Genomic DNA, 9,445 nt, shown 5'->3' on the forward strand with positions numbered 1-9,445 from the left:
ACTTGCCCTGCCCAGTCATCAATGATATAATAATCATTATTAAATAGCCTGTTATTATTACTGTCATTATTCTTCTTTTTCTGATTATTACTACTACTAGTACTACTACTAGTAGTAGTAGGCTAGTATTAGCCTGATTATTGGCTTGCTTGTTAGCCTGCTTTTGCCCTATTATAAGACATTTGTCAGACATTTTTTTGTCAAAAAAATCAATAAAAAAAATCTACTTTGATTAATTATATAATAATTATTGTCATATTATTAATTAGCCTATTATTATTACTATCATCATTATTCTTCTTCTGATTATTACTACTACTACTAGTAGTAGTAGGCTAGTATTAGCCTGCTTATTGGCTTGCTTATTTGCCTGCTTTTGCCCTATTATATGACATTTGTCAGACATTTTTTTCTAAAAAAAATCAATAAAAATTTTAAAAAATCAACAGTGATCAATTATAAAATAATTGTTATTTTATTATTAATTACCCTGTTATTATTACTATCATCATTATTCTTCTTCTGATTATTACTACTATTAGCCTGCTTATTGGCTTGCTTATTAGTCTGCTTTTGCACTATAATATAAAATTTGTCAGAGATTTTTTTGTAAAAAATAAAAAAATCTATTTAAAAAAAATCACTAAAAAATATCAAATTATTTAGGGGGGCCTTAAGAACATTTTGGGGGGCCGGAGTCCCCCTAAAATAGGCCTAATGACGCCACTGACAGTTATCAATTAATTTTGAGTTCATATTATCAAATTAAATGATATTTAGCCACATTTATCTTGAAAGTCCACAAATGTGTACAACAGTGTTATTAATATGAAATTTGTATTCATTATTTATCCAGGACTGTCAAAAATAACACGTTAACAAATATAAATACAAATAATCCCATTTTATTTGTAAAAATTCATGTTAAAAAAAGTTCATAAAAAAAACAAACACATATTTTACAGTTTTGTCAGTCGTTCTTCATGCATAAATACGTATATATAAATACAAGAGGTAAATAGTTGATTTAGAAGTTAGTGCAGCGTAGGAAGTAGCTGTTCCTCAGTACACGGAACAATCTGCCACTACTCAGACTGTACTCAAACATGTAGGGTCCACTGTAGATGTACGTAAAACCTGCAAATCACAAATTTGTGCTTTTAATTTCATTTTTCAGTATTGCTTTTGCTCCATCCATCCATTTTTTATTCATCTTAAAACTTAAGTCATGCATACAACCTTCAAAATACATTTTTTTTAACATTATTAGAGCCCTCCAGACATGGAATAACACCCCTATAGTCACCTTTACATTTGTATTACCCAATACAGTAGACATAATAAAAGAAAATAAGACATATTTGACATGAATAAGACATAATATCTTTTAGCCATTTTTATATTTGAAAATGCTACAAAGCACCCAGTGATCAATGATATAATAATCATTATTATATTATTAATTAGCCTGTTATTATTACTATCATCATTCTTCTTCTTCTGATTATTACTAGTACTAGTAGTAGGCTAGTATTAGCCTGCTTATTGGCTTGCTTATTAGCCGGCTTTTGCCCTGTTATATGACATTTGTCAGACATTTTTTTTGTAAAAAAAAATCAATAAAAAAATCAACAGTGATCAATTATATAATAATCATTTTTTTTTTTTATTTTTTTTTTTAATTTTAATTTTTTTAAATAAAAAAATCAACAGTGATCAATTATATAATAATTTTTTTTTATTTTTTTTATTTTTTTTTAATTTTTTTTAAATAAAAAAATCAATAGTGATCAATTATATAATAATCATTTTTTTCATTTTTTAAACACTATTAGAGCCCTCTAGACATGGAATAACACCCCTATAGTCACCTTTTTTCACCTGTATTACCCAATACAGTAGACATAATAACAGAAAATAAGACATATTTGACATGAATAAGACATAATATCTTTTAGCCATTTTTATATTTTAAAATGCTCAATTTAGCCCAAAAAAATACAGTAAAATGTTCTTAAATATGCAAATTTTTGGACAAAACAGTGATGAATTATTAACAAATATTTTTAAAATATATAAATATATTGAAGTGAGAATACAAAATGTATTTTTTTTTTTTTTACTTACCTCTATACTGGAAAGCTGCCGTTACTTTACTCAGACCAGAAAAGGTCTGATCGATGCGTTTGGGGAACCCGTAGTCCACTTTGTTGACGGTTTCGTCAAAACTAAAAACGTAATTAGAAAAAGGTGAAGAAGTAAAAAAACAAATGTAATAATAGTAATTATAAATATTTGTACTTCAAACTCACCTGTAGTAAGAACTGCCTACAAAAAACAGACTTTTTCTGGATTCCACATCATAGAAAGCTGCATCGATTTTCTTCACGTTCTTGGGAAGACCGAAGCTGCTGAGTTTTTTCGGATAACCTCGGACCAGATTGTAGCCGGAGAAAGCCCACACTCGACGACCTGAAGTCCGGGAAAATAACAAGTATTCTGGTTTAAAAAGCCTGACTGGGTGTGTGTCGGGAATCGAACCACAAGTCAAATGTACCTTTGAAGATGAAGATTTTGTCGGATTGCCGGCTCTCGTAAGCAGCGTCGATGTTGGCCGGGGCGTTGGGCCAAAAGTTTGTGATGAGGGTCTGCTGAGGTGATCGGCTGTGAGGGTTGCTTCGCCAGAAGAAGCTGCGATCGCACAAGTCGATCATTTACAAAATGGCGGTTTGTAAAAAAAAAACAGCATAGCTACGAAGGCCCGGGGATTGTTCCTATCACAAAAGCGGTACAACCCAAAATAAGGCCAAATAAGGGAAACATTTTCCCATGATGTCATTTTACTGTCATTTTTCTAAAATCCGGCTGCACGGTGGACGAGTGGTTAGCGCGTAGACCTCACAGCTAGAAGACCCGAGTTCAATCCCACCCTTTTTGCATGTTCTCCCCATTTATGCGTGGGTTTTCTCCGGGTACTCCGGTTTCCTCCCACATTCCAAAAAAAAATGCTAGGTTAATTAGCGACTCCAAATTGTCCATAGGTATGAATGTGAGTGTGAATGGTTGTTTGTCTATATGTGCACTGTGATTGGCTGGCCACCAGTCTAGGGTGTACCCCGCCTCTCGCTTAAAGACGGCTGGGATAGGCTCCAGCACCCCTGTGACCCTCGTGAGGATAAGCGGTAGAAAATGAATGAATGTATGAATGAATCATTTGAGTGTTAAGCTGCTGTGTGATGAATTTAGTGCCGTTACTAATGTGTTCTTTGAAAGATTGTTGACCTCTTGAGATTTTCGATGGGTTGACAATTTTTGACTCCCAATTTTTTTGACTCCAAATTGTCCATAGGTATGAATGTGAGTGTGAATGGTTGTTTGTCTATATGTGTCCTGTGATTGGCTGGCCACCAGTCCAGGGTGTACCCCGCCTATCGCCTGAAGACAGCTGGGATAGGCTCCAGCACACCCGCCACCCTTGTGAGGATAAGCGGTAGAAAATGAATGAATGAATTACTGTTTTGTGGTTGACTACGGCCACAAAATATATTAATATTAATAGTCCAAAAATTATGATACCATATCATGATATAGTAAAGGAAATATTGCACTTCATCATTGTTCACTCTGTGAAGTTGTGGAATTGCCGTTTGTGACACGTATTTTCTTGCAGGCCATTCATACTGTCTGTCAAACATTTGCAGCATTTCTTGAAATGAATTCTTTATTTTTAGACTATTAGCCACTGGTTAATTAGCGACTCCAAATTGTCCATAGGTATGAATGTGAGTGTGAATGGTTGTTTGTCTATATGTGTATATATGGATACTGGTCATGTGATTTTGAAATGTCGTCATTCCGTTATTCGCCCATACCTGTCTTTGAAGAAGAGCATCTCTCCACGTAGGGTGGCGACCGCATCCAGAACCATGGTCGAGTCACATGCATCAGGAGTGGTGGGGGGTGTAGGACCAGGCTGGCTAGGATCCGTGTTGGGACCTGGAAGTCGAATCGTTTACGGTTATTTTGGCGATCAGTTTGGGGAAGGTCGCGATATCAGTGAAGTACGCACCGTAGAGATGTTGGATGCCTTTGACGTCATCCCGAGGCAGAATAAAAGTGTCAGGGTTCCTGTAGGAGTACATGGGGTACATGAGGGCACCGGGGTCATCGGAATGAGACAAGCCCAGGGAATGACCAAACTCATGGGCGGCTACCATAAAGAGAACATATCCTGCAGGAAAAAAAAAAACAAAACAAATTAGATTTTCAAAGATTTTTAATCAAGAAAAAATAAAAATCCAACCTGAATTTGAGCGGAAGGTGAAGTTCTCATCATCGTCAAAGTGGGCGTCTCCTCCAATTCCGGGAGCTGGGGCGAAGGCGTGGGCCAGAGTCCCGTCAGGACCGTCGAAGGGGTAATAATCGCCATGCGCTGTCGATAAGAATGTCATCAAGTCACATAATGCTTCTCAAATGCATGGATTCATATCAGGACTGATTATTGATGCAAAATTAATCCACTCAAATTCGATCATGATGGCGCTGGAGTATCAGGGCCATATTGGAAAAAAATAATCAGAGATTTTGAGAATAAATTTGTACATTTACGAGAACAAATGTCTGAAATTTACAAGAAAAAAAGTCATAAATTTCCGAGAATTAAGTTGTAAATTTCCGAGTAAAAAATTGCACATTTACGAGAATAAAGTAAGAAATTTACAAGAAAACAATGTTGAAATATTACGAGAATAAAAGTTTTATTTATCACAAGAATAAAGTTGCAAATTTGTGAGAAAAAAATATCATAATATCACAACAATATATCCCAAAATTACCCCAAAAAGTCGTAATATCACGAGAATAAAGTCAGAAATTTACAAGAAAACAATGTTGAAGTATTACAAAAATAAAGTTGGAAATTTACGAGAAAAAAGTCGTTATATTACGAGAATAAAGTCAAAATTTTCAGAGAAAAACATTTTTGTAATATTGATAATAAAGTCAGGAATTTACAAGAAGTATTACGAGAATATAAACTCACAAATTTACGAGAAAAAATTTGTAATATTACAAGAATAACGTTGGAAATTTACAAAAAAAAGTCCTAATATTACAAGAATAAAGTCAGAAATTTACAAGAAAACAATGTTGACATATTACGAGAATAAAAGTTTTATTTATCACAAGAATAAAGTTGCAAATTTGTGAGAAAAAAATATCATAATATCACAACAATATATCCCAAAATTACCCCAAAAAGTCGTAATATCACGAGAATAAAGTCAGAAATTTACAAGAAAACAATGTTGAAGTATTACAAAAATAAACTCGCAAATTTACCAGAAAAAAATTGTAATATTACAAGAATAAAGTTGCCAATTTACAAGAAAAAAATATAATAACATCACGAGAATAAACTCACAAATTTACCAGAAAGTCGTAATATTACGAGAGTAAAGTAAGAATTTTTTTATATAATAATAATATTGAGAATAAAGTCAGAAATTTACAAGAAAACAATGTTGAAATATATTACGAGAATAATCTCGCAAACTTACCAGAAAAAGTTGTAATATTACAAGAATAAAGTCACAATTTTACGAGAAAAAATATCATAATATCACAACAATATTTTACCCCCAGAAAGTTGTAATATTACGAGAATAAAGTCAGACATTTACAAGAAAATTGTTTTGAAATATTACGAGAATAAATTTACAAATTTACGAGAAAAAAAAGTTGTAATATTACGAGAATAAAGTTGCAAATTTATGAGAAAAATATATAATAATATCACGCGAATAAACTCCCAAATTTACTAGAAAAAGTCGTGATATTACGAGAATAAAATCTGAAATTTTCCCCCCAAAAATGTCATATTATCACAATAATAAATCTATGCTATTTACAACTTTATTCTTAAAATGCTGAAAATGTGTGATATATACAATATAAATAAATAGTCCTATTTCTAAATACACTTCTATAACATACATCTATGTTTAAAATAGTACATAAGTCTTTGGGACTCGGTTGTTGAGTAGCACCCCCCTCTACTACCCCGTAACCCCAACCCTCACCCAAAAACCCCACCCAAGGGCTCTAACGCTCCACTTTGTGGAATGCATAAACAACCTCTTTGCCCTGACGGGGAGAAGAATAAATACGTGTTAAATGTTGCGTGCACGGACTTGCCAGCCATGTTTTTGTTTTGCGTGCCAAACGTTACGTAGCAACAGCAGCTTTGAACGTGTCGCTAACTGGAGAGGCGCCAACAGTACGTACACGCTAGGTGCAGATTAGCATCATAAATGTCTCGTAAAATTACAGATGGTTTTTTTTATACGTGGTTACACCGGATTAAAATACATGACAAGTTTTTTGATGTTTTTGTAGGTTTAGGTTTAGGGTTAGGGTTAGGGTTAGGGTTAGGGTTAGGGTTAGGGTTAGGGTTAAGTTTAGGTTTACGTAGGTTTAGGTTTAGGTTTAGGTTTAGGTTTAGGTTTAGGGTTAGGCTTAGGGTTCGGGTAAATTTCCAACTTTATTCTTGTCAATAATCCGTACTCTAATAGAATAAATTTTTGCCATAAGAAATCATACAAATTCAATAAATTAAAGAAATATGGTTTTACATGCAGAGAACAATTAAAAATGCATGTTAGAGGGGGAACCTTGGTTAGTGTCAATAATGTGTCTGCTAACCAAATCAATTTTTCCCATAAGAAATCATACAAATTTAAGAAATCATAAAAAAATATGGTTTTACATACAGAAAACTATTGAAAATGCATATAAGGGGGGGAACCTTGGTTAGCGTCATTCATCCGTCTGCTAACCGAATCAATTTTTCCCATAAGAAATCATACAAATTCAATAAATTAAAAAAGAAGGTTTTACATGCAGAGAACAATTAAAAATGCAATGTTAGTGAGGGAACCTTGGTTAGTGTCATTAATGTGTCTGCTAACCAAATAAATTTTTCCCATAAGAAATTATACAAATTCTTGTATTTCAAATTTAAAACTTTTAATTTCCGTATTTATTTTCTGAAATTTACGGCCCAATATTATGTAAATTTCTGACTTTATTCTTGTAAATATTCTTGTAAATTAATGACTTTTTTCCCTTAAACTAATGTCTTTATTATTATAAATTTACATTTTTTTCATGATAAACATGTTATTGTTGTAAATAGTTCATGGTATTATATTTGTAAATAAATTATTTTTTTGTTTTTGTATTGCTTATGTTGGTATAGTTTAGATATTTAGCGCACAAAAGCAAAAATAGTTATGCTTAAAATGCATCTTTTCACTAAGGGCTGTTTTTCTCTCATTTTTAGTCGGGAACCGATATTTTCCTGAAACTTACCTATGTTCGACTGCGGATTACGAAAGAACGGAAAAAGGTAGAAGCAAAATTTTTTTTCCTGATAAAAGACGGGAGTCTAATCTTTATTTTGGTAGGTTCCGCGTTTATATAACCATAGAACACAATATTCTGTGTGCATTGAAAAATTTGGTTAAAATATTCAAAAATTCCCTATACTGAAGAGGTTGTCTTTTGGAAAATATGGGAAGATTTTTGACTTTTTTTTTTTTTTTTGGTACTCACATCGGCGACCAAATGAGATCATGATGTCCGCTGTGCCGCTGTAGATCCTGGTGAATCTAAGAGGAGTAACTCTAGCCCAAACGTCCAGAGCTTTTTTGATGGAATCATCTACCTCGGACTGGGACATATCTGGTGTGTAGTTCTCGATCCTGCAAAAAAAAACCAACCAAAAACCAAACAGAACATGAAGCACCTGCTTAGTTTCTCCGAGATCCTACGATAAAAATCATTGACCTGTATGTAAGACTATTTTTCTCCCACTTCAGGTTCCCTCCGAAAGTGGAGAAACGTGCCAAGTCGTTGTCTGGAACGCCGCAGCGAGGCTTCTTCATCATTACCATGGTGTCAGCATCCAGCGTGCCTGTGATTTGTAGACCGAAGAACCTCTGCATCTCACTCAGCTTCTTACTGAGTGGATTGACGCCCCGTCTGGAAAGAGGGCCACGTTCCTCCGTCAGGTTGAAGAACTTCTTCAGGTAACCCTGTAAAAAATTAACCGTCATATAAAAAGTGCTCACTAAGCACCCAAAAAAATGGAATAAAGAACTAAAAGCAATCCCACCTCTGCAAGGTTCTCATCTTGAATGGTGATCTCCGCCACCGGAAGGCAGGAAACGACAACCGCTAGGTTGAGAACAACGAACAGGCTCAAGTATGTCATGTTTGCTCTGTTGAATGTTGTGTTGCTCCGCAGGGCATACTTATATACTCAGGCATACTCAGGTGGGGACATGGGGGGTGGGTGGCGGGGTGGGTGTGTTGAGTAACTATACCCCCCTGAGTCACCATTGACCAAAGGAGAAGCTTTGATTACTCATAAAGTGTTATCATGATATGACGCATGGATAATTCACACTGAGGGAAAAAATATACAATAATTCAGGGCTTCCAGCCAGGTCCATGTAGCAGAAATAGGAGAGGATGAATTTTTGATATTTTGGAAAGGAACACATGGAAATATGATAAAAAGCTGCATCTCAGCTTTGTTATACAGATGAAAAAGCACCCATTTTTTATTTTTCAAATATTTGCACTTTCTTCTAAAATTATCTTATTAATACCTAATTTTCCCCAAATTACAATATTATTTTTCATATTATGATTTTATAAAAAAAAAATTATTTCAACATTATGCCACTAAAAATGACCTCATATTACAACATTATTCTCGTATAATTCGGACCTTTTCTTCTTAGATGACAACTTTTTCCTTACTTTCTTCTGAAATAATCCTTGTAATACCTAATTTTCCCCAAATTACAATATTAATTTTCATCTTATGACTTGAAAAAAATTATTTCAACTTTATGCCACTAAAAATGACCTCATATTACGACATTATTCTCGTATAATTCGGACCTTTTCTTCTTAGATGACAACTTTTTCCTTTTACTTTCTTCTGAAATAATCCTTGTAATACCTAATTTTCCCCAAATTACAATATTAATTTTCATATTATGACTTGAAAAAAATTATTTCAACTTTATGCCACTAAAAATGACCTCATATTACGACATTATTCTCGTATAATTCGGACCTTTTCTCTTTAGATTACAACTTTTTCCTTTTACTTTCTTCTGAAATTATCTTTGTAATATCTAATTTTCCCCAAATTACAATATTATTTTTCATATTATGACTTGAAAATTTTTTTTTTTTTTAATTTTAACTTTATGCCACTAAAAATGACCTCATATTACGACAATATTCTTGTATAATTCGGACCTTTTCTCCTTAGATTACAATGTTTTCCTTTTACTATTTTTTTATAATTTCTTCTGAAATAATCTTTGTAATTCCTAATTTTGCCCAAATGACAATATTATTTTTC

General features: G+C 33.4%; 1 protein-coding gene across 1 annotated transcript; it reads right to left on the reverse strand.

Annotated features, from left to right (window-relative positions):
* Positions 1 to 899: 899 nt before the first annotated feature.
* On the reverse strand, positions 900 to 8,322 carry LOC131138457 (collagenase 3-like). The gene is made up of 10 exons (XM_058087380.2): positions 8,177 to 8,322; positions 7,849 to 8,096; positions 7,615 to 7,763; positions 4,304 to 4,432; positions 4,070 to 4,231; positions 3,873 to 3,996; positions 2,558 to 2,691; positions 2,313 to 2,472; positions 2,128 to 2,228; positions 900 to 1,137 (listed from the first exon to the last, which is right to left on the reverse strand). The coding sequence occupies exons 1-10, from the start codon at positions 8,273 to 8,275 to the stop codon at positions 1,028 to 1,030; spliced, it is 1,416 nt and encodes a 471-aa protein (XP_057943363.2). The 5' UTR covers positions 8,276 to 8,322; the 3' UTR covers positions 900 to 1,027.
* Positions 8,323 to 9,445: the final 1,123 nt, after the last annotated feature.

This window comes from Doryrhamphus excisus, linkage group LG21 (genome assembly GCF_037039965.1).
Source record: "Doryrhamphus excisus strain RoL-2023G ecotype Guam linkage group LG21, RoL_Dexc_Guam_v1.1, whole genome shotgun sequence".
Lineage (NCBI taxonomy): Eukaryota > Metazoa > Chordata > Actinopteri > Syngnathiformes > Syngnathidae > Doryrhamphus > Doryrhamphus excisus.